The sequence below is a fragment of the Sylvia atricapilla genome, chromosome 18, assembly GCF_009819655.1.
Source record: "Sylvia atricapilla isolate bSylAtr1 chromosome 18, bSylAtr1.pri, whole genome shotgun sequence".
Taxonomy (NCBI): domain Eukaryota; kingdom Metazoa; phylum Chordata; class Aves; order Passeriformes; family Sylviidae; genus Sylvia; species Sylvia atricapilla.
In genome coordinates this window covers 2054602-2078237 of record NC_089157.1, presented here as the reverse complement: position 1 = coordinate 2078237, position 23636 = coordinate 2054602, and the positions used below count along the sequence as shown (strand labels likewise).

The 23636-nt window shown below is 49.6% G+C and overlaps 1 protein-coding gene across 1 annotated transcript; it reads right to left on the bottom strand.

The window, feature by feature from the left end:
- Positions 1–1264: 1264 nt before the first annotated feature.
- On the bottom strand, positions 1265–20966 carry CDR2L (cerebellar degeneration related protein 2 like). The gene is made up of 5 exons (XM_066331959.1): positions 20487–20966; positions 8115–8227; positions 6610–6758; positions 5545–5709; positions 1265–4033 (listed from the first exon to the last, which is right to left on the bottom strand). The coding sequence occupies exons 1-5, from the start codon at positions 20563–20565 to the stop codon at positions 3148–3150; spliced, it is 1392 nt and encodes a 463-aa protein (XP_066188056.1). The 5' UTR covers positions 20566–20966; the 3' UTR covers positions 1265–3147.
- Between the last annotated feature and the right edge of the window lie 2670 nt (positions 20967–23636).

Sequence of the window (23636 nt, the reverse complement as noted above, 5' to 3'; positions counted from 1 at the left end):
AATCCCTTGAATTTGTGCTTCAAGTGGCCCCTCCCTGTTTATAACAACAGGTGCCTTCTGAAGGGTTATTCTAGCTGGTGGTGCAGTGAGGAGCCAAGCCAGATCTAATGGAACTGCACGTGTCTAAATACTAGCTTTCAAATTCAGCATGAAACCAGACAGTTGACAAGCTGTGCCCTTATTGACTGTAATGCTGTGAATTGAATAGGGTCACTGATTTTGCCAAACTCTGAAATCAAGAATTATTTCCTGCGACACTGTACTTTTCCTCATCCATTTTAATTGCATGCAGCAATTTTCCTTTCTGTCATGAATCATGGGGATGTGCTGTTAAGTAGCTGCTGCTCTCTGTTACACCAGTTTCTCTGGCAGAATGGTTGCTCAGCAATCTCTTGTTCCCTCTCAATGGAGTTGTGTAGCTTTCCTTGGTGTTCCAAAAGCAATTGGGAAAGTTTAGATCAAAGGTGGCGCAAAAGGCCAGAAGATGCTTATTTTCTCCTCTGATCATTGAAAGCCTCAAGGCAGGAATCAAGTGACTCTGACTCACACAGTCAATCAGGATGTGTATATACGGCCACTAATATTTTTGGATGCAGAAGAAAATTGCCCTCAGCACTTTGCTGAACATGCCACTGATACACGGCAGCTGTGCCTTTGTCAAGCCAAGTACTAATATCACATTACTTACATCAGTCATTTTTGGATCTGTGGTTTGCAAGAAAAAGGCCAAAAGAAAAATAGGATTTGAATTGGGAGCTTAGAAATTGTGTGGTTTTACAGAGACTTCTGAGCTGAAAAAAGCGGAGTTTTATCGCGTGGCAGTGTTGGCAGTCCAAGCGCACAAAAATGTGTGTTATATAAATAATGCAGCAGAATAGTTCAGCATATTCTCTTTCCTTTCTGCAAGGGTGCCCGAAGCACTTTCTTGACCCAAATTGTACATGAAAATCAAAGAATTAACTCTTGTGCTGTTCTTAAAAGTAAAAAGAACTGTATGAGTTGTGAGAAAATTGGTGTTTCTTTGTATTTGAGAGGAAAAGAGAGCATTTAAAATGTATCTTTAATGTGTTGTGCACTTAACTGTGATGCTGATCCACATGGGATTGTTTAAAACAGAAAGTGGGGGTGATTCCTGTTCCACACCTTTGCAGCATCAACTGACTGCAGGGCAAACACTGCCTGGCTTAAACCAACACTGCTACAAGTGCCAAGTCAACGGGCGGTGAACACTCCGAGGAAATCAACAACACTTCTCTTGCTGTTGTTGTTCATTTTTATTTATTTTATTTTATTAGACAACTGCTTTCCATTATAAATAAATAAGGCATGAAGGTTCTCCATACTGTTACAGAGCTGGTAGCCACAGCCGTGCGTGTGGCTCCTGATGTGTCTGGGGCCATGGGGCACCTGGAAATGCAGAGTGTGGAAGAGCAGAGCAGTTGGTGGTTTTGAGGAGGAGACCTCTGGAGCAAGGGTGGTTTGTGCATCACACTCCTGCCAACTTACCTCTGTGGTACTCAGCTTAACAAGACAGGGTGTTTGGTTTTTTGGGTTTTTTTTTTCCTGCGTTAATTCTGCATGGAGTGAAAGAAAGGTTGCTCCTTGTAGCATCAAAGCCCTGGATGTGGGGGATAATTCCATGTGAACAGTCTTCCCCTTCCAAAGCTATGTTCACATTTCTTTATCTCAATGTTGCAAAGGTTCCAGCTGTTGACCCAAGATTTTGGGATGTAAGCTGGTGAAAAAAGAATCCAGATGTAGCTAATGGTTGCTCCACGTGGGTAAGAGTAAGTTGCTTACACTGAACTGCTGGGTTTTGTGGCTCAATGCTCAGGGTGTTGCCTAAGCTATAATGAGATGCTACTTCTCTGCCTAAAACACGTCTGACTGTACAAGATCATCATCTAGTTCATGGAACCTGGAAACTGGTGATTCCTGAGACTGCAGTGGCATTTTGGCTGTGTGTTTGCATGTCTGTGGAAGCCAAAGTGAGGAGATTTCAGTGCTGGAAAGGGAATTGGAACATGAGAGGCGACAGTGTCTCAGCCAAGAAGGATTATTTTCAGCAGGAAGCTGAAATCTGTCCTCGTAGCTGGGAAGGTGGTTGGAGCAGGCGTGAGGGGTGATGTGTGATCCATGCTACTGCCAGGGCCAGACTCCTGACCCGGGGGATGCTGCATCCCCTGGCTTGTGTGCGAGTCTCTGGGAGTCAGTTTTGTGAGCCCATGCAAGCTGTTTTTAAGGAATTCGCTACGATGGGACAATGACCTCTTGAAGAGCACAGCACAGAGAGCTGGTACCCAGACTGTGAGATAAAAGTGTGTCTCTGATGTTGTAATAGCACTTCTTGTCTTGCTGTGGGAAAGCCCTGGGCACCAAGTTCCTGCCAGGCACGGTGCTTCACCTGGGTTGAAACACCAGGGCAGACTTAAAGTGAGTAAATCCCATATGCCTGCAAGGTCTGGAGAGTGTGAACTGAAACACTGAGCGACGCTGATGGAGATGGAACAATCAGTTTTATGTTTCTCTTCAAGTTTTTCCAGTTGCAATGAGCTTGCATTGTGAAGAGCTGAAAAACCTGACTGATTAGAAAATGGCTTAAATAGCAAGACCATACCACCCTTTGGGGAAGGCAGAGATAGAAGTCTCTTGGGTTCAAGTGTAGGTTCTCAGCCATAAAACCTAACTAGAGGACTGGGCTGCTGTGCTGGGGCAGCCCCTAAAGTTCTGATGGCTTTTTGTTTTACTTTGAGATGCTGTACTCCAGCTGTGACAGGACATTGGAGTACATCCAGGCTTTTGCTTGCAGATAATCGGGCTGTAGGACAAGCTGAAAAAGGGCAGAGGGGGAGACTGGTTTCTTTTCTTTCCTAGTGGGGTTTACATTGCTGTTGTGATGTCTGGCAGCGGCAGTAACTCATGCAGAGATCCATCATGTGGTTTCTGAAATCCTCTAACTACAATGTACAATTGTCCCAACGGGTTGTCCAGAGCCTAAGCTTTAAAAAGTGAGTTGGGTCCCTGTGACATTCTCTTGCTTGCAGACCTCTCGAACCTTCAAAGCAGAGGGGCCACGTGGCATTTCCTGGGGCTCAAAAGAAGACGTGGCTGTTGCAATTGCACGTGGGAGCTGCGGAGAGCCAGGACTCATTTGCTGCTCTTGTTTTTCACCTTTGTGGCATTGATGTCCGCTTTTGTTTTCTGGATGCGGGAGAAGATCTCCTTAAAAAGAGCCTTGTACTCGGGCTGGCTCTGCTCCAGCCGCTTGTCCACGGCCTCCACGTGTTTGCTGATGGTCTTCTCCATGGTTTTCCGCTCTTCCAGCTCGTGCCCCTCTCCTCGGAAGTCCCTGAAGGAGCTGTCACGGGAGATGGGCCGGGAGGTCTGGACCCCCGTGTGGCGCACGCTGTCCTTGTGCTGCCGGCACTTGCTGAGCAGCTCCTCGTACTTCTCCAGCAGGGCGTGGTACTGCTCATCCACCTCGCGCAGGATGGACATGCCTCGCTTGCGCACGTTGTTGGCGTGCAGGGTGTAATTGCCCTCGTGCCGGCTCACGGCGTCCTTGGTCACGATGGCGTTCAGGGCCGTGTCGCTGCAGCTTTTCCGCACGGGGTGGTTTGGGGAAGGTGTCATGGACGTCCCGTGGCTTTTCCCTCCTTCCTCCTCGGACAGGTCGATGTAATCTGCTTCTGGGGCGTTGTTCAGCGGCTCGAGGAGGGCTTCAGACAGGTTGTCCTCTCTGCTGAGCAGGTACTTCTTGACTTGTTTCATCTGCTGCAGCTCCAGGAGCTCGGCCTCCAGCTCCTTGATGCGCAGTTTGCAGTTCTCCATCTCACACACCCGCTGCTCCAGGTCCGAGTACTCCTGAATTACTGAAGTGTACTCACGCTCCACCCTCTCCTTCCGCTGCTTCTCCTGGTTCACCTGGGATCTCAGCGAGTTCACCATGGCTTGGAGACGCTCGTTCTCCCTCTCCAGCGGCTTCTGGTTGAATTCTGTGGAAGAGCTGTGGACCTGGAATGCGTCCTCGTACCTGAAAGAGGAGAAAGATGCTTGAGAGAGTCTGATGAAGCTATACTCCCGTGATGGATTTGTGTTTTATTATTATGTAAGTAGTTCCACTGATGTCCAAAAAGGACATGAGCTCATGGAGTGAGATGTGCCTTCTCCATGTGCCAGTAGACCACAAGGTGTAGCTCTTCTGGACACAGAGACAAATCTCTGTCCCACAGAACTTGCAGTTTTATTGCAGTAATAAAGGACAGGAGAGAAATGAGATCCTAAAAGGTAAAAGACACATCTGGTTAACAGACAAGCCACTAGCACTGCAGTGAAGCAAGAATGAGTGTTCATTGCTACCAGTCTGAGCTGAAAGTAGATGGCTTTGGGTTTTTCCTAGGAGAGTCCATCAGCTGCTCTCTGTAGAATGGAGTTCACCATCTCCCCACTGCATATGGCAACAGCCTCAGACCCACCCAGCCAAAACCCTGAAGCACATGAGCTGCTGCCTCTGTAGCCTGTGTTTGGGAGGTGCTCTGGAGGGAGTGAGGGAAGATTTACACAGCAAGGCAGACAGAGATTTTTGACAAGAGATGCCCCTTCTTCATTGCCTGGAAAGTGATAACAAGCACTTCCCCCTTCTGTTCGGGAATTTGGGTTTTCCTCCTCAGTGAAGCACCCGTGGCATCCAGTTTGTTTGGAACAGATTTCAAAAGTGCAACCTCCATGGCTTCCCCTGGGAGGCATGGCTGTTCTGGGGGGTATTGAATGGATTTCAAAGCACTTAAGGGCAGCCTGACCTTCAGAGCCAACTGTGGAGCTGCAAGGGGACCCAAGGTCCTGTGGTATGCGGGGAGAGTGGGATTGGGGGACTGGGGGGAAAAAGAATCACAGAGACATTAAGTGGATTTTGCTGGGGGTCAGGTTTTGGCCTGATTAACATCCCTATTGCTGCTGCAGTGAAAGTGTCTTTGGTTTGTATCCCCTGGCAGAGGATGTTTTCAGTAACAAAGTTTATTGATTGCTTATCTATTTAAAGAACCCTCTTTTGTGGACAAAGCTGAGCAAGAAATGCCCTCATGAGGTCAGTGAATTAACACAGTGGCCGGGTTTTGAGGAGGATTAAGGCTGCAGTAGTGCTGAAGGTGTTTGTACAGCACTTGGCAGCTCGTGGTGTATCCGGGTGTGTGACTGGTGTTCCTGGGGAGTGCTGGAATCATGCAGCACAAAATGCACCATCTTAACTGGTTTTGGTAAGCCCGAGGTGCTGGTGCTGTGCTGTAAAGCAGCTGGAAAGGGAAGACAGGCTGTGCTGGTTTGGGAAGTATCACTGGGATGATGAAGGCTCTGCTTTGCCAACACCACCTTAGGCAGGTGGGTTGGTGAGAGGAACCTCCCCCCTTCAGCTCCAGCCATGGGTTTCAGGCTCTGATGCCCAATCTCTGTGTCTGAGGGGTTTCTGTGCACCCCCAGAGGGACTCACCCACCACCTCCCCTGTTTGTGGGGAGCAGTTTGGAGAGGTTGCCAAAGCCAAAGCTCCGTACCTGGGGCTGGAGCACAGCTCCTTAAGGCAGGGGAAGGTGTGAATGGTTCGGCGCCGCTCCCTCTTCTCCCTCCGGATCCGGAGCTGCTCCAAGCTCCGCATTTCTTCCACCTGCTTCTGCAGCTCCTCCACCTGGTTCTGCAGCCCCTCGATTGTTTCTGTCAAGCTGCGGAGAGAGGAGGGAGCACAGGTGAGGAGTCAGGCGCTACATGTTCCTAAAAGGTGTTGTTTTCCTACGGAGAAATCCAGTCTAGGGAAGGTGCTTCCAGTTTCTCGTGTGTGCCCTGGGATCATGAGAGCACTTGTTTTTTGTGGGTCTTTCTCTGTGTGGTCACTCTTGAATGGGGTTGGCTACAAAAAAGGGCCAGGGGGATTGATTTGAGTCCTTCTGTCCTCAAATCAGTTGGCTGAAACAGTCACCTCTGGGACACAAGCACTATCCTGGAATATGTCTGCACTCAAAACAAGCATCTATTTTTTTTTTTTTAATCTTGTACAGAAACACAGAGACTGGGCAGAAATTTTGTTTTGTTCTGTCTGCAGATAGTTTGTAAAACACTCTGCTCAGAAATTCCTTCTCCACACAGTTGTTTGCAAACAATGCTGCACTACAAGGGCATGGCTTAGGCTGTTTGTAGGGGTGACCTTGATCATGGGCTTGTTTTAGGACAGAAATATTATTGATAAACTGGTGTTTCAGCATGGACTAGCCAGAGTTTCATGAGTTGCTGGAACTGTGCCTGGTGTTTCTTCAGGGCTGTGTGCTGGGATCTCCCTGATAGGATTATGTGCCTTTTCTCCAAGGAGACATATCTGAGGAGAGGCTGCTGTGCCTCTCTCCAGGTAGCTTCAGACACTCCTTCATCCAGCCCTCATCCCAGGGATGTCTGTGCCGTGGTGACCCTTGCTAACCACCATTACTACAACACACTTGTGTTCTAAATAGCTGCAAAACTGGGCTGATACAAAAGAGAATAGCTCAAAAAGCAGTAACAGGCTGCACTTTGGGGCAGGGGAAAGGTGAGCTGAAGGCTCTTGGATCTTGAAGATCCAAGGGAGGCTGTACCACTGGATCTTCTGTTGGGAAGTCTTGCTTTCCAGCACAAGCTTCTGGTTAGCCAGCTCCAGGTCCCGTGCTGTCAGGTCCAGCTGCTCGTAGACTTTTGCGTGCTGTTCGTTCATCTGCCGCAGCATCTCCAGTTGCTTGGTCAGGTACTGCAAGGAAAAGTGAAGCATGAGCACTCCATGTCTAAAAAACCTTTTCTTTTCACAAACAGAAATTCCTTTGCTTCCTCTGAGAATGTGTTCTGTGGCTCTGCCTGGTTGAAGCCTCTTCCACAGATGAAATATTCATCCCTCCAACCACTGTAAATATTTTTGTGTCTAAAATACGATTGAACTTCCCTTGCCCTCTGTGAAGGGCACTAACCTCTATCTCTCTATTCAGCAGCTTTTTTATTCCCAGTACCAATGAAAGTTGATAACCCTGGGACTGGAAGTTGACTGAAATTGGCCAGTTGGTTGCTGGATCGTCTGACAGATCGATTGCAGAAGCTGTGTTTCCCTGGGAATTCAGGCTAAAACTCTGAGTCCGTGAAATATGAGGAGACCTGTGGTTTCTGTAGATTTGCACACCCTTTTCTGTAGGTCTGCCATTTCAAAATCTTATCCTCAGAAGACTAGGAGAGGGCATCTACTCAGATGCTCACTCTCAGCTGGGGCCAGATCCTATGGTGGATGTGCTTCTGACAGGGGGATGGCTGAATACATCCACTAGTTCCCTTAAACACGAGCTGTCTGATCCCTACAGAGTCATGTGCTGCTGTTGTGAACTGGCAGCCCTCCTCTGCCCTGTGTCCCTTTAAATCAGGGAGTGTCCAATCTTTTTAAACTCAGAGATCCCTAGAAGGTTTCCAGTGGATGAAAACCCTCCAAGGCACAGCAGGTTTAAGCCTCCAAGATCAGTTCTGTGAGCTCTGAGAAATACTTAGAAATACTGCCCTGACCCCACAGGATGCTTGAAATGGGGGTTTAGATTGCAGCTCTTGGAGAAAGAGCTATTTTATGCCTCTAACAAAGGGGGCTGTGTTATAGGGGTGCCGAGGGGCCAGCTGGGAACAAACACAACACTGAATCTCTGGGATCAAGGGAAAGCTGCAGCAGAGCAGAGAGAAATGAGTGTGAAGACTGACAGATGTGCAGGGGAAGGCCAAACGTGACCCAGATGCAGCCTGGTGCCAAAATCTGGTGCCAAAATCTGGTATGCACATCTGGGCAGGGAGTGAGGATGTGTGCAAAGGGCAGATGCCATTTAATGGGGGAACGATACCCTCCCCAGGGCCATCAACAGACTTTAAAACAGACTTTTAAACTCAAACGAACTTTAATCCGTCCTGCTTCAGGCACTCACAGAAGATACTTCAACTTCTGTGCCCCCCAGCACATCCCTGTTTTTCTGCTGGCATCTGGGCTGCTGGCACTGGTGGAAGTGCCCCTGCCACACCCTCGCCCTTAGGTGGCAGCGGTGACCAAGCAGCCCCTGTCCCACCCCTGTCCCGACTGTGTCCCTACCTCAATCTCCTGCACTTGCTCCTCGTTGGTGGCATACATCTGCTGCAGGGAGTCCTCCAGCTCTTTGTTTCGCTCCAGCAGTGTCTTCCCTAGCTCTGCAGCCAAGTGCAAGTCTGAAAGGCAGAGGACAAAGCTGCTGCAGTTCCCACAGCTCAATGGTAGGGTGTGGTGGGGTCTTCCCCCTGAGAAAATGACCCCCATACCAAGCACAGCAGCACATTTTTCATGGCACTGGTTTTATGGGCACGTTTTGACCTGGACATATGCTCACAGAACATAGAGGATCTGGCCTCTTGTCTTGCTGGGCTGCAGGAGCAAGGGGAGGCCGAGTTCAGGACTCTGCAGCTCCTCAATGCAATGATGATTTGGTGCTTTGCTGGCTGCAAAACCCTCCTCCACTCCCTGCACACTGTAACCAGGATCAGTCCAGGATCTGGGCTGTGGCAGGTGCTCAGCACATCCATCCCCTATCGCTGAGAGGGGCTCAGCACCCATTCAGAATGGAGGAACGGGTTGGTAAAGCCCTGCAGGGCATTGGGGATGCTCTCTAAATTACATTATTATCTCTAACGAAGGGAGTGCCTTGCCTTCCCTGTCACATCCATCACCCACTAATAGACTGACAGGAGTAATAAAACCCCACGTGGCCTGAGGGGGCTGGAGGCACCTCCCAGATGTGCTGCCCTGGCAGAGGCTGAATCCAAGCCTCTTTCCTTGGGGCAGCTCCAGGGAAAGGACAAACCACTTTGTGTTCACTCTCTTCCCCCTCTAAATGCCCTTAGGAAGCTACTGAAATACTTGGACTTCAGGAGAAATGCAGGGAAAAGTAGATGTTGACAGTGTGGTCAGTTTAAAATGCTGGTTTTGCTGCTGGGAAAAGAAAAAGCCTCCAGGCCCTGTGAATCCTGTGTTGGCTAAAGCTTAAGCACATAGGTGATGCTGTTTGTGAGGCTGGGGCAGCACAGTTGGCTCTGAGAACAGCCCTTTGCTTTCACAGGAACAGGTTGTCTTCTTAAAACCTGACTATGAGCAAGTAGGTTTCATTTTTTTTGGTGCTTCTAGAGGTAACAGGTCTCAGGATGGCAGAGTGAGAATCTGACCTTAATCCTTCCAAAAGGTAAGGAAACTGGTGTTGGTGTGTATTATTGCCCCTTCTTTCTCTGGTGTGGTTATTATGCAGCTTTAGGTAATTAAGGAGTGACAATCCTACAGGGTGTGAGGGGACCTGGGTCTCCTGCCCTGGCATTTTCTTAGCCTGTTGTAATGTTCCCCTCTAGTCTGCATCTAATGATTTGTTTTGCAAAGGCTTTGCCAGGGCTGAGAGTCGCTATAATTTTCTCCAGTGGTTCAATTTGCCGTGTAGTTGACTGGGAAAGAGTGAGGGATACTTGGTCACTAAGACAAAAAGGGGAACCAGGATTCCTGGGATGTATTCTGAGTATGGGAAAGGCCTGACCTCTCACACATCACAAAATGAGGCTCACACTGACCTTGGACACGAGTGCTTGCCAGGGAGTGAGCTACAGTGCTGTCAGTGCCTGGGATGGGGCTTTGCTGATGGATAATGCTGTGCTGTGGGATGTGCTGATATGTTGCTAGTTTGTGTGTTGCCTCAGTTTCTCTGCTGGCTCCCAGATGTGGTGCTGCCAACAGCTGCTCAGTATGTCCTCGAATCTCCCCTTTCCATGGGAATGTGCTCTCCAGCTGTGCCCTGCATTGCAGGGTGTTATTATTAAAAGGGCTGTGACCTTTTTAATTATAATCCTCTTCATTGCACAGTGACCCAGTCTGAAAGCTGCAGTTGCAGCTCTCCCTGCAATCAAGTTATGGGCACGTTTCCCCATGGACAGACCTCCTTCACCTATTTGTTTTTTTTCCAAGCACCAAATTTCCTAGTTTATAAAGTGCCCTTGGGAGACCCGAGTGTTTGCTACACCAGCTGGGGCTGGGGGAACAGCCAGATGCCAGCAGAGATGAAGGATAATTTGTGCCTTTAAGCTGCTTGGGGCTGTGTTTAATGTCAGCACCACCTTGCCAGAGCCAGTGTTGTTGCTGGAGAGTGGCACCTTGGAAATCACATCCCTGGCAACAAGCAGGGCCCCGATGTGGAGGTGTGTAGTGAGAAGGCTCCGTGCTGTGCTCCAGGTAATGAGTCAAGTGTGTCCCTGTCCCTGTGGATTACACCAGTGCTCTCCCACCATATGGCATCCAATTTAATCAGCTGGGGTTGAGTTAAGTGGATTAGGCAGTGCAAGATCCTGCATTGTAATTTAAAGGGCTCTGTCAGCAATAATTTAATGGGGGAAATGGGCAGCGTTGGGGGATGAGTAGGAAAGAGGAAAGAATGGGGCTTGGCTCTGAGGAGAAAATTGAGTCTTCGTTTCCATTTTGAGCATAAGGGCCTGGGAGACTCCAGGCTTGAAGGATATGGGGGAATTGGGGTTTTTTAGTGTCTTTTAATTGCCTCAGCCATTGTCACACACAATCTTCACTGTCTGGCTGCCAGCCAAAACATCCGTGGTAATCCTGTCTCATCCACCTCCTTTTGCCTGAGTCCTCTTCCCCACCTGTTGGTCCCCTCAGCTTGTGGGGCTGAGGGTAGGGAGGGGATGCTGTGGAAGTGCTTTAATGTCATCTTTAGAGCAGATCCCTCTTGATCTTTGTACTAAGTGTGGCTCTGCATGAGCTGAGGGAACACACAACTCCACAGGGAGCCTGGAAACCTGAGGCTGAATGAAATTTCACCAAGTTGTTTGGGGGAGAAAAAGATCTGTTGAGGAATTCAGGAATACTTTCTACATAGTATTATGGCTTTCCCACAATTTTTTTGTATTCCTCTTTGCTTCTCCACCGTCAGATCAGCCAACCAGTGCTGAAGGACTTGCCCTAATTTAGCAGATATGCTGATGCCTCCCTTCCCCCTCCGCTCTGGATGCAGGAGGAGAAATAAAGTGCTGTGTGTCCACTCGATGTGCTCCATCCCTCCACATCTTGCCTGAGCTGAAGGCACGCACCACTCTGAAATGGCCTATGTTCAGCTTCAAAAATGGGATGCTGCCAAATCCTATCAGGAGAGAACTGTGGATGCAGACTGTCCCGGGCAGTACCAGCCCGGCGCCCTCTGGCCCCCTGCACTGCAAGCGCTGACGTGACCCTTCTAATTAACAGCAGGAAACATGCTGTGTCCCCAAACAAAGGGCTGTGCCTGTGGAGCAGGGGCGGGAGGGATGGAGGCTGCATTTCTCTGAAAGTTTCCATGGGAAAGCCTCTGAACACGGAGGGTGGGGATGAGAAGAGAGACTATATGGTGGGAAGGGAATGGGGGCTGAATCCAAGCAGTACTTGGTACAGGGGAGCAGGGCTGGGCAGAACATCAAGGAGGCAGCATCCTGGAGCTGCAGAGATCAGCAGCAGCCCAGCAATAATTCTGCTACCTCTGTGCCACTGAGGAAATTTGAAAAAAACCCATCCTGATCCAAAAGCTGTAGCAGGTTGCCATGGATGGAAAGAGGCTGAGGGACAAACTGCAGGGTATTCCCTCAGCATCCTGTAGCAGTGCTGGCACAGGCAGATGTTCCCTGCACGGAGCTGCAGCAGAGCTGGTGCTTCCCAAACCTTGCAAAGAGGCTCAAAGAGGATTTGGAGCTCTTTCTGTCTTCCCGGTGCTGGCCTGCATCTGTTTGAACACTCTGCCACAGCCCTCTGGAAGAGTTTCTTCCCTCCAGCATCTCCTGGTTGTGACTGTGGGAGAGCCATAAGCCTGGTTGGGCAGGTTTTGGCTGCTCTTGGCATGATGATGATCCCGTAGCTGTTCAGATGCCCCTCATAAATGCAGCTTTCTGGAGGAAGCCACCATCTGGTGCAGCTGCTTTGGATTTCCTCCTGTCATCTCTCTTGCAGCAAGGGATTCTCATGTTTAGGCTGTGAGAGAACACACTGGGAATGCTGCACTTGGCTCCTCATCTTTAATAAACCATCCCTGTCCCTGTCCTGCAAAGCCAGCAGCTTGCAGGGGACACAGGAGTCCTTTGCTGCGTGGTGCAGATGAGCAAGGGTTTGTGGATTTGCAGGTCCTTTTCAGCTGAGCGTGTATAAAGGAGTTACTTGTGGCCCCTTTCCTAAATGTGGGGCTGTAGAAAGGGCCGCTCCCGTCCTGTGCTGCACATGGTGAATGCATCTGCTGAAGGGCAGGGAGGAGGGTGGGGAGGCCTCTGGAGGAAGCTCAGGGTGCTTGTGAGCTGATGGATGGGGTACATTGAGAGTTAAGAACTGATGTTTAATGCTGTTGACGTTTAATGGCGTTTGCTGTCTGCTCCATTACACATGGGTACTTAAAGTCAAGAGTGGGTGCAATTATTCCTTTCAAAGTCTAAATGAATGATACTATGCTGGTTTACCTCGGCATAGGGTATACTTGCTATTCATTTATTTTCCTTCATAGTTGCAAGGGATTGTGCTGTCTGGGTTTATTACAACAAAGATCAGCTTTTATATATCACTTACTGCTGCTCCATGGCAGGTGATGGAAACAATCTCTGTACTTGGCCTGTATAAGGCATTGCAATGGAACTTGCTGGGTGCAGTGAAGCAAATGCCATCTGGCAGCATCTCAAAGACAATGTGAAAAAACTTTTCAACATGCCCATTCCACAGAAGATAGTGTTTCCCAAGGCCAGAGCTTCCAGAGAGTCACCAGTGTTACTGCTGAGATGTGGATTCCCCATCGCTTTTTACACTGGCATAACTCAGACATTGCTGCTCAGTTCAGCTTTGCCCTTGGTGTTCTGTGTGTTTTTTAGGAGGATCTGCTATTTTGGTGTGGTGGAGTGTTCCACAGAGGCAGGGCTTGCTTTGTAAAACAGCCCCAGTGAAACAGGTGGGGAAAAGCCTCTGTTAGGGCTGGGTGAAAGCAAACAGGGTGCCTAAGCCCCTGGCAGCACAGCCACCTCTTCCTTCTCCTTTCAAACTGTGGCTCTTGCTGGGCTGAGCTGATGTTGGTCACAGTGGCATTTTTGTTATCCTAATGAGATTTGCTGGATTTCCTGCTTGGTTTTTTTTTTCTTCCTTTTCTTTCTCTTGTGTAATCTGTTTTGTGCTCCTGTGCTGCCTTTGGCTGTGCAAATGTCCCTGCTGGGGGGGCTCAGGTGGTAGCAGGGGGTCAAGGCAAGCCCAGTGCACTGAGAACAGCTCCTTTCACTCTATCTTGAGCCTCCTGAGCAAAAGTGGTACCACCAAGGAGTGGAAATCCCTGACAAGGGGCTCAGGGACACACTGTACTGTGCTGTGCTGCATAGAAGCCCTTTAGCTCTCTCAGCCCCTGCTGTTCCCTTCCTTGCCTTCTATATTTTTCAGTTCTATTCGATATTTCCTCCATCAGCCCTCCTTTATTCTTCTCAGATGCTCACCAGGCTTTTTAGATTTAATTTATACCTTTTCTTTCTTCCCTCTTATCATCCTGCACCCCAAATTCTCTCCTGTATATTAATGCTTGTGACCTAGGATGGTCACCTCTGATTATGGGCTATGTCTCTACAAACACACACAGAGCAGTCCCATCTCTGTGCCCACAGCAATTTCTGTGCCTTTTGCCAAGTTGTTAGAGCATGAGAACACAGAGGATGTTATTAGACCATGGCTGAGGCCCCATCTGCATCTTTTCCTGCTGTTCTCTTATCTAAACAGCCTCAGCGCCTGTGTTTGCCTTACAGGCTAAAATGGTTTGAAAGAGCTTGGTGACTGGTGGCTCCAAGGCTCTGATAGTGCACCTGGATCAGAATGTCCTAAATAAATATATACAAGTGGGGCTATTGAAGAGAAGGAGCGAAGGAAAAGGAGGGAGAAAGGCAGCCTGAGCTTTCCTGTGTCCTCTTCCCGCAGGGCAGCAAATCTCCGACTAATTAATTATGTTGGGTTGCAGAAAACCGTGAATAAAGGCTTCTACTCTTTTAAAGCTAAAGACACAGACGTGGATGGCTGCTATGCTGCAAAACTCCTCTCCCCTGTGTGTTTTGGGGGCAGGAGGTTGTAAGTGACCCAGGATGGACAAAGAGGATGAGCACCAGGGTGCTCAGCACAGTGCTGTGCACGTGCAGAGCCCTGAGCAAAGGCACCCTGCAAAGGACAGGTCACTGTGCTCACATGGCAGGGGATGGTGCTCACAGTGCTGGGCTGCCACAACTGTGTCCGTTCTCCTGCCCTGCTCCTGTTCACACAACATATTCCCCTACTCTGAGCCATTCCCAGCCAACTTGGATGCCCTTGCTCCCCTCTTGCTGGGGGCAGGCAGGTGGAACCACTGATACTGAGTGATTTGGACATTTGGGGAGCAACCATTCCAGCAAAACTGTCACTTTGTACCTGTAGCAGCCCCTAAGATCCCTGCCAGCACTGCCACAGCTGGTTACTTCTGTCTGCTACCTCTTATGTCCAGAGGCTTATAGGTACACAGAGAGACCTTTCTTCCACATGTTACAGCTAAATGCAGAAACAGCCTGACCCTTTGCAGCAATGCTAAAACCCTGCCCATCTCTTCTCCACCAACCCTTTTTTTTGACTTTGAAGAGAAGTGTGTCATCTTGCAGGGTGCTGCCCCACTACTGTTCCCTTCCCATCTGCTGCTGGGGAGTTTGGGAAGCCCTGTTCCTCCAGGGGCTCAGCTCACAGCCCAGCTGCCTTGTGCCTGGCTATTGGCACAGGCTGGAGATGCTCCCATGTGGGGGGAGATCCTGACCTCAGGTAAGTGATCAGCGCTGTTTGTGCAGCTGCACAGGAAGAGCACAGGGCTGTAACCTTCTGGTCTGAGTTTGCAAGGAAAGGGAGTGAAGAAATACTTGATGTACTCTCAAAATGGCGTTATGTCTACCACTAGTCCTGAACAGGATGCAAAGCAATACTTCTTTTGGGGGCCCAACACTAAAACCAGTTTCTCTGAGAGTTCTGCTGCAAAGACTGATGCTCGTGAGGTATGCTGTGCTGCTCCTTGCTCTGCCTCCTCCTGCAGATACCACCTCCCAGTTCAGGTGCCTTCCCTGGTCTCGACACTTCCTTGTAGACCAAGAAAACTTGAAGGATGGTATGATCATATCCTTGCTCCAACTGCTGGTGCTGCATCTGCATATTTGGAAGAGGCCAGCATGGACCTGGATATTACACACTTGAAGGTCTGAATTCTTCAGGGAGCAGGCAAATTAACTGAGCAGAGCCAGGGCAGCTGCACAACACGTGGGATAGACTACAGTGACTTCCCAGAAAGCTTCAGAGGAATAATCTGTTTAAACCATTAGAACTGTTGCTTTTTGGAGAGATGGTTTAGAACTGTTTGTTAAATACACATGGAAAAAAAAAAAAAAAACCAAAAAACAAACTGTAACATAAAATCCCATTGAAATTCCAGCTGTGCAAAAAGCAGCAGATGTGTAGCATCTGGTTTTCTTCTTTTGGGATATTTTGTATTGGAGCTTTTTTTTTTTCCTAAATTCTTGACCCAAGATACTGGGTTTTGGGCAGATTAAGTAGAAGCTTTGGAAACCCTGAAGGTGTGTTTGGTGTGAGCACACAGATCTGTTGAGATGAGGTAGGGATTTAGCACTGTGATGCTCTGGGAAAGCCTTTTGGGAGAGGAGGCAGTGTGTGAGTGCAGGAGTGAGCGAGCAGTGCATTATCCTGAGGGCTGGCACTGTTTTTACCAGGAGCAGGATGAGACCCTGGTGCTGTCACTGCTCTAAGTGGTTCCTGCCTGTCACACTGAGTCAGTGCATCCACCCTGTCGTCAGCCAGCACTGGCTGGTACAGGAGCAAAGAAAGAGGGTTGGAAAATGCTGGAGTGCAGGGACAGGCTCCACGTGCAGGGAGTTAGTGGCTGGTGCCTTGGCTCCCAGTCCCTCAGGCTCAGAGCCACTGGGGGAAAACGTCCTTCAGGATTCAGACCATAAATCCTTCGTGCATGGCCTTGCCAAGGAGAATTGCCACTGTTAGCTGATTATTTCAGGATGGGAGATATGGAAAACTCTGGGTTTTTCCCCCCCTCAGGTTTTTTTTATATTTCCCTTTTTCCTTTCCAGCAGCTCCTCTAATTCTGCTCCCTCCCACAGCTGGAAGCTCAGCAGATGTGGAGAGGAGCTCCTGGTCTCTCACTGAAAGTTGCTGTGCGGGGCTTTCTTGTGCCCCTTTTTCTTGCTGCCTTCATGTAACAAGGGAATTTTCACTCTAGGAAAATACATCTATATATATTCTTATTTTTTCCCCCCATATTTGGAGCCTGTCATCATTTCCTTAGACTAACCTGTCATCTTATTTCCTTGTCTCCTGTGACTTTTCTAGTCCCTCTTGTCATTCCTAAGCAGCTCAGCAATTAGTCACTGAAAACTTTCCACTTCCATAAGCTACCTGCTGTACTGTACTGCTAAATAAATAAGTGGCTCAGCTACTGCAGGCAAAGCTCTGTCCTTCTGGCTTGCCTCTGGGGAGAGAGGGAGGGGAGATAACTGCTGTGCTCCTGGAGGACAGGAAGGTGTGTGCCTTGTCCCTGGACTGCTGGGATACCTGCCTGATGAGGGGCAGAATATGGAGCTTCACCAGCTCCCCTGTGCAGTGAATGCTTTGGGGAAGCTGATAACCAATTGCAGTGCTCTGGACCACCCGGGTGGTGCAGGTATGGGTGCTAGTGGGTGGCAGCATGGATCCTTGGGCTTACCCCAGTGCCAGGATCTGGTCACTGGAGCAGTGGTGACCCTGTGTCTTTACAGGGATGAGTTAGGGGTGGTGCAAGCTCAGCACCTTGTGTCATTTTCCTTCTTAGCATTGAAGCAATCAGATGCTTGGCAAGAGGAGGAAGAATTTTAAAAGATCTTTAAATCTGGAAATCTGGAGACCTTTAGAGGTTACAGCCATAATGTCCTAAGCCTGCATTGCAGATGGTTTGGCTCAAATGTTTCTGTGGCTGCCCAGGACCATGGTCTGGTCTCTCAGTGGCAATAAGGTGATGTTCTGGTTCTTGCACTCCTTCTGGTCCTGCTGCCTCTCTCAGAGCAGCAAGAGGCTGTTTATTGACATGGGAGGAATCATCCCACACTTACAGAATCCTAGAATATGCTGAGTTGGAAGGGACCCATCAGGATCCTCAGGTCCAACTCCTGGCCCCATGCAGGATACCCAAGAATCCTCCCATGTGCCTTAGACTATGGCTAGGTCCAGGGATCAGAAGGGTGGCTTTGAGAGGCCTCCTCTGGGGTTACACTCTGCTCTGAGACCTGAGTGCTGGCAGGGGGATAAGGAGGCTGGGAAGATCAGGGAATGCAGTGGGATGACTGCAAGGAGGATTCATCTAGCGAGATTGCTGCGGGGGAGATGAAGGCTGGAAGTGGCTGGCAGAACTGCTGTGTCTGTTTGGATCCAGATGCAACTGAGTTGGCACACAGCCCTCCCAAACACAAACACTCCTGATGAACAGGAAAGGTGCCCCCACTTATCCGCAGCTCAGACTCTCTAATTTTAGCTCATTCATTCTCTTGGGGTCTGGCTGCACGTAGGCCCTCTGCGCAGGGTGTGATGCAACTGTAGCCACATCATCAGTTCTCAAGGGCTGGAAAAAAAGGTTAACCAGTATTTTATCCTGGTTTTAACATTTAGAGCTCCCTGGCCCATGGAAGGCCCAAAGCAGGACTGATATCTCTTCATGCTTACAAAGCAATAAGCTAAGTCATGGTATGAGGGAATTGCAGCTCCATTTTTACCATTTTCCTCAAATCAGAAAGCCTTCCCAGAGGGAATGTCATTGCAAAGGAAACCTCACAGGACACCACTGCTATTACCATGTCATTGCTGAGAGTCCTGGCTGGGATTTGAGTCTCTGCTTCTATGTGCTAAGGCATCTTGGTACAATGCCTTGAGCCACAGAGTGTTACAGTGTGCAAGAAACAGTTAAAGGCATCTGAAAGGCACTGGCTTAATCTGAAAAAGGCTGGAAGAGCCTCGAGGCTGGGGACCAGTCTTCCTGCTTCCAAAGCATGTGGTGGATGAACCCGGTTGCTGTGGACACTTCAGGGGAAAGAAAGAGTGATTGGGATTTATAATTTTGAAAAAAAAAAAAGGTTACTTTGGCAAAGTGAAGCTCATGGAGGATGACAAAGAAAGTAACAGGTGCTTGGTGTAGAGCTGGAGGCATGATTTCCACTCCGGTGCTAAAATGGTTAATTAACATAATCATCACAGAGCTCCCAGTTAAGCCATCTGTTGCTTAGCAAACAGTTTTGGATGTAAATGTAATAAATATTTGATGATGCTGTGAAATGACGATAAAGGCCCACCAACCAACTAGTTCACAGAAGAACCTTCTCTGCTCTCCTAGCGTGGATTGTTTCTTGTTTCTCCCACCCCTTGCTCCTAAGGAACAGTCTTTAAGCCTCTGCTTTTGTCCTCTGTCCTCCCGGTGCTGCTGCCAGGCGTGGGTTTCTGTGCGACCCTGGGCTCTTGGCATGCCAATCCTCTTAGTAATGCCTCTAATCGTGCCACGCTGGATGTCTTGTGCTGTGCTTCCACCCCCCATCCCCAAAGCAACAGCTCCATGGCTGTGCCACCACCAAAGACCTCTGGGTGTCATGCAAAGGCACAGTGTATGTGTGTGGACAAAGTCTAGCACTGTCCTTTGTGATGCTTTGTGCATCATGCAAATTAATTACAGTTGCAATTACCCCGTAGGACCTTTCCATTTGGCTGATTCCAGTTAAAGCCTCCCTGCATTTCTCCTTGAGTCTGTGCAAGCCTGTGCAGCCCCTATTCACATGCAGGAGGCTGCAAACCCACAGCTGGGCTTTGTTTTGGGTTTGTGTTTTCCTCCAGTTCTGTATGTGCTCAAAAGTGGAGCCTGTACCCAGCATCAATCCATCATCTGGAGACAGTCATTTTATTTTTAGGCTGCTGGGACAGAGCTGGGAACCTGGCCTGCAGTGGGAAGGTGCTTTTATTGTTGTGAGCCAGTTGTACAGTGCCAGTGCTGACTCATGAACCTGACACCAGGGACAACGTTAGGCTAAAAATCAATTGGTCCCATGTTGTTCAGCACTCCCAATATTCATCCCTAGTTCTGCTGTTCCTCAGCCTGCATCCTGCCCCTGGAGCAGTGCCCAGGCCTCTTGTGAGCCATGGGAAGACGTCACCCAGAAATGTGAATTTCTGAGCATTCAAAGGCTGCACTGTTTATCCAGCTGATAGCTTCATCTCTGTGCTCTTGGCTTTGTTTGAGTGCTGTGTTTCAAAGAACAGGGACCAGTATCCCAGTACTTCCTGTTAATTGAGAAATTTGGGTTAAAGCCCAGCTGTGACAACCCTGAGGGGCTGGTTATCATTCCTTGCTAGGCCCTGTCCTGCAGCTGAAGTTGTATAAACTTCAAATCATGACATAATGTACTGGAGTGATGGTGGGCTGAGGCAGTGCAGCTGGACTGACATCCCTGCTGGGAAAAGCAAATATAAAACTGTACCTACAGTGCAACATGCCAGAAGAGAACTGGGTTTAGGTAGGAATGATTTTTTGCCATGCATTGACTAATGAGTTTTGTTCATTCCTGGGCCACTGGCCTGAAATGCGACTTCTTCCAGTTATTTACTTACTTGTGTGTTGACTCAAAATATTAAGATAAGAAAAATAAAATCAAAAAAAGACCCAAATACTCACAGGCACCAACTGTCCAGCCTTAACATAAACATTCCATTGAACTAGGTAACCAGGTACAGTTACTCCAAAGCAAACTACAGAAGTGAACGTTTATCTTCTAACAAGGCTTCTTTTGCTGCTTGAAACTTGGCCTTGAGGTTTTTTTCTTCTCCTCCCATATTTCTCCTGGTCTTATGGCTGATTAAAAAAATCTCCAGAAGTGAGATGAAGAAGGTGAAGATCCCCTTGGATTTGGGCTTGGACAGCAAAAGCTTTTGAGAAAGACTTTCAGAATCCTTAGCAATACGTTATTTCCCATGTATTAATTTCCAGCTAATGTGCCTGGTAACTCTACTTTGGACTACTCTGAAATAAAACCAGTGTCATAACTACCCTTGTTTGATTCCGCCTGCTGCAAGTTTTTTGGGCAGCCAGCCTCCTTGAAGATGCAACACAACAAATTATTTACTAGCCTGGTGCTTAGGACAGCTCGGGGCTCCCTGCCTCTATCCATCGGCTTTAAACTTTCCTCGGCCAGGACAGTGGTTTGGAGCAGCGGAGCTGAGATTTGCCGCTGCAGGATGAGGCACTGGCTTTGCCAACCAAATAGCGGTCCAGGGAGAAGGCAACCCACCCTTCCGTCCCCGGGGTTTGCCGTTTTCTCGCCCGCGCATCCCCTGGCCCACCATCCCTGGCAGCTTGCGGCGTGCCCCCATGCTTACCCTGCTCCAGGTCCTGCTGGTCGTACCAGGGCTCCTCTTCCTCGCTCTGAAACTCCTCCATCCTGTCGGCGCTCAGCATTTAGCACCAGCGGCCCGGGGAGACGCGCAGCATCCGCCGAAGGGGGGCCCGGCGCCTCCGAACCGCGGAGCGGGATGGATGCGGGGATGCGGGCAGGGATGCGGGCAGGGATGCGGGCAGGGATGCGGCCTCGGTGCCCCGGCCGGGCCGGGAAGGAGGAGGCGGCACGACGTGGCAGCCGGTGCCTGGCCGCTGCCCCGGCTCTGCGTGCCCGGAGGGGCGGCTTCCTCCTGCCTCCGAGGCCGGGGGCGGCTCTGGAGGGCGGGATGCAGCGGGGACGTGGCGGCCGGGGCGATGGGGCACGGCTCGCACAGGGCTGGGGGATGCACAAAGGAAGGAAGAGGGCCCGGCGCAGCCAGGCAGATCCTCGCTCCGCAGCTCGGTGGGGACCTCTAGCATGGAAATGCTGCAAAGAAAACCGGCGAGAGGGAAGGGGGAGGCGAGGCGAGACCGGCCTCCTTCGTCTCCTTCTTCTCCGCCTCCACGTCCTCCTCTCCGCCCAGCGCTGCCGCGGACAGCGGGGCGGGCGCGGGGCTGCGCCGAGCGGAGCGTGGGCTGCCGGAGTGGGGTCCAGCTGGGCTGCGGGGAAGGGGAGCTGTCCCGCAGTCTCCCCGCTCTGTCCCTCGCGGCTGGGAGGTCCGCCAGGAGCAGGGCTTGCAGTTGGAATGCCGTGTCCTGGCCTTGCCGTGGGCTTCACGATGATTTGGGGTAATTATCGGGACCTCTCAGTGAGGGTTGCAGTGCCTACTCTGCCGTGCTGGGTTTATGTGGGTTGTTCCTCAAGAGTAGCATCCATCCCACCTTACCTGGGGCTGCAGAAGGGGACACGCCATACAAACAGCCCCACATTTTCTCAGCGTGGTGTCTTCCTTCAAAGCCTATGGTGTTTTGCACTCTGATAGGAGATCGGTGCCTCTGATGCGGATTCCTCTTTCATTTTTCTTATCTTTTGAAGGATGGAATGAGCTTGAAATTAAGGGAAATCAAGAATTACAGAGTTCTGAGGAGGAAATGTGTCTGTTAGATATAAGTAAATTCAGAAAAAACCTTGAGATTTTGGTGCTTGCTTTCCACTTTAATGGAAAGGGTTAGAGATGGTGGTCTTTCTCCTAGCTGGAGTTTGGCCCAAGTGTTAGCCCTGGAATCTGTCAGAGATTCTAAGATCCAAACCAACTTCTGTGACAGTGGGTTTAGATAAGGGGGTTTTTTGGTGGTGGCAGTGGGATTTTTTTATTTTTATTTTTTTTTTCCTTCTGTGTGGCAGAACTCCATGGATTTATATTTGATCGCATTACATTGCAGTGGTGCCTACAGAAAAGGCAATATAAAGCGTCTACGCAAGAGCAGCGGACTGTGCATCCAGAAAAGATGGGATTTGTGTCAGAAAACTCTATCCAATCCAGCAGTGATAGGCAGCTAGGAGTCCCTGGATAATTAAAGCAAGGACTACTACTCAGCTCTTGTGTACAGCAGCAGAGGAGGGGGGTAAAGATGAGAATAAGGGAGGAATTATAGAATATTCCTCTCCCCTGTTCTCCTCACAGACCTCTCTATCACATACACACGTTCTGAAAATTCAGTGGCTGCCTGGAAAGTCATCTGCCTTAGTCCAGTCACAGACCAGAATCAGGGAGTCTTGGCATTTGTAACTCAGCAAACATAATCAAGCACTTCTGGTGTATCTGGGAGAAAGCCATCTCTAGGTCTTAGATATTTTTCTAAGCAATTTTAATACAGATGGGAAAATCTTTACTTTCTCATGCCTATTGAAGAGTCATGTGGACAATGCCCTTAATGATATGCTTCAACGCCAGCCCTGAAGTAGTCAGGCAGTTGGACTAGAGTTCTTCTAGAGAAATAACTGCTTTTGAAAAGTATTGTGTTCTTAACAACAAATTCTTATAATTTATCTGTATATTGTAGCCATACCGAGTACTTGGATGCAAAGCTCTAGGCTGTTTGGCAGCAAAAGGCTGCTATGATTTTATGAAAATATGAAAAATCACACGTTTTTGTGAAAATATTTTTCCTGTAGGTTTTACCAGAATGTCTCAGATCTGGTATATCACTCAATCGAATCAAACATCACTCCTGTACAGGTTATATGCCAACAAATGAGAATTCCCACAGTCTGCCCCAGCTGGAGAGTCAACACACTCCTCTCTTTTGCAGAACGATTGGAATTACCTCATTTCCTCTGAAAAAAAGGAGGTTTGCAGAGCTGAGCATGTGAAATGTAACTCAGGGACACCAAGAAGGCCTGCTGCAGTTCACAGAGCTGAAAACTACAACGCTGCTTGTTGCTGCTCGGAGCAGAAAAATTACAACGATGGCTTCAAAGGCAACACTGAACGCCCTCAAACAGCTGCTTTGAGGTGTTCAGCGAGTGCCCAATCCCGAATTCCCAGCACCCGGGGCTACAAAACATCCTCTCCTTGTGTGTGGATGGAATTTCATTAGGGTTAATGGGCCACCGCATGCAGTGAGCTCCTCATGAGGTGCTGGAACAGGGTCTGTGTTACAAGCACGCTTGTTCCTGGCCCCTTTGAAGCCAGGGCTGGGGACAGGCTGGAGCTGGCTGCTGTCCTGGCATCCTGCTGGCACCTCTGGGCTACCTGGGCTTGGGAGCAGCCGCTGAGAGTGGCCTGACAGAGCCATCGCCGGGTTTGTGCCCGAGCCTGCCAAAGGAGCTTCTGCGGACAAGGGCTGCGGGCAGAGGAGTGGGAAAGGGGCAAGGAAAGGGGACAAGCGGTGACATGGGAGCGGAGGAACTCGGTGCAGGGATAAGGCAAAGGAAGGCGCAGAAGAGAAGGGCTGTGAAGGAAAGCACAGGGCTGTGAAGGAAAGCACAGGGCGGAGAAGGCGGAGGGAGCGTGGGCAGGAGGGGACAGCGAGGAAGGAGAAGAGCCGTGCTCTGCCGTGAGCGGGGATGAGGCACGGTCTGTGGGGAGCAGCGTGTGGGAGGGAAGGGAAAGGAGGGAAGATGCTGCGAAGAGGAGGGCGAGAAGGAAAGAGTGAAGCGGCGGGCGGATGACAGGAGGATGCGGGGGAAAAGGGGAGGCGGCGGGGCG

Bases quoted from the DNA above. Each gene is read 5' to 3' on its own strand.
- CDR2L (XM_066331959.1), bottom strand. From the start codon at position 20,565: ATGCTGAGCGCCGACAGGATGGAGGAGTTTCAGAGCGAGGAAGAGGAG. The intron at 8,228-20,486 runs GTAAGCATGGGG...TCTGCCTTTCAG, and splicing joins CCAGCAGGACCTGGAGCAGG to ACTTGCACTTGGCTGCAGAG. The intron at 6,759-8,114 runs GTAGGGACACAG...TTTTCCTTGCAG, and splicing joins AGCAAGTGCAGGAGATTGAG to TACCTGACCAAGCAACTGGA.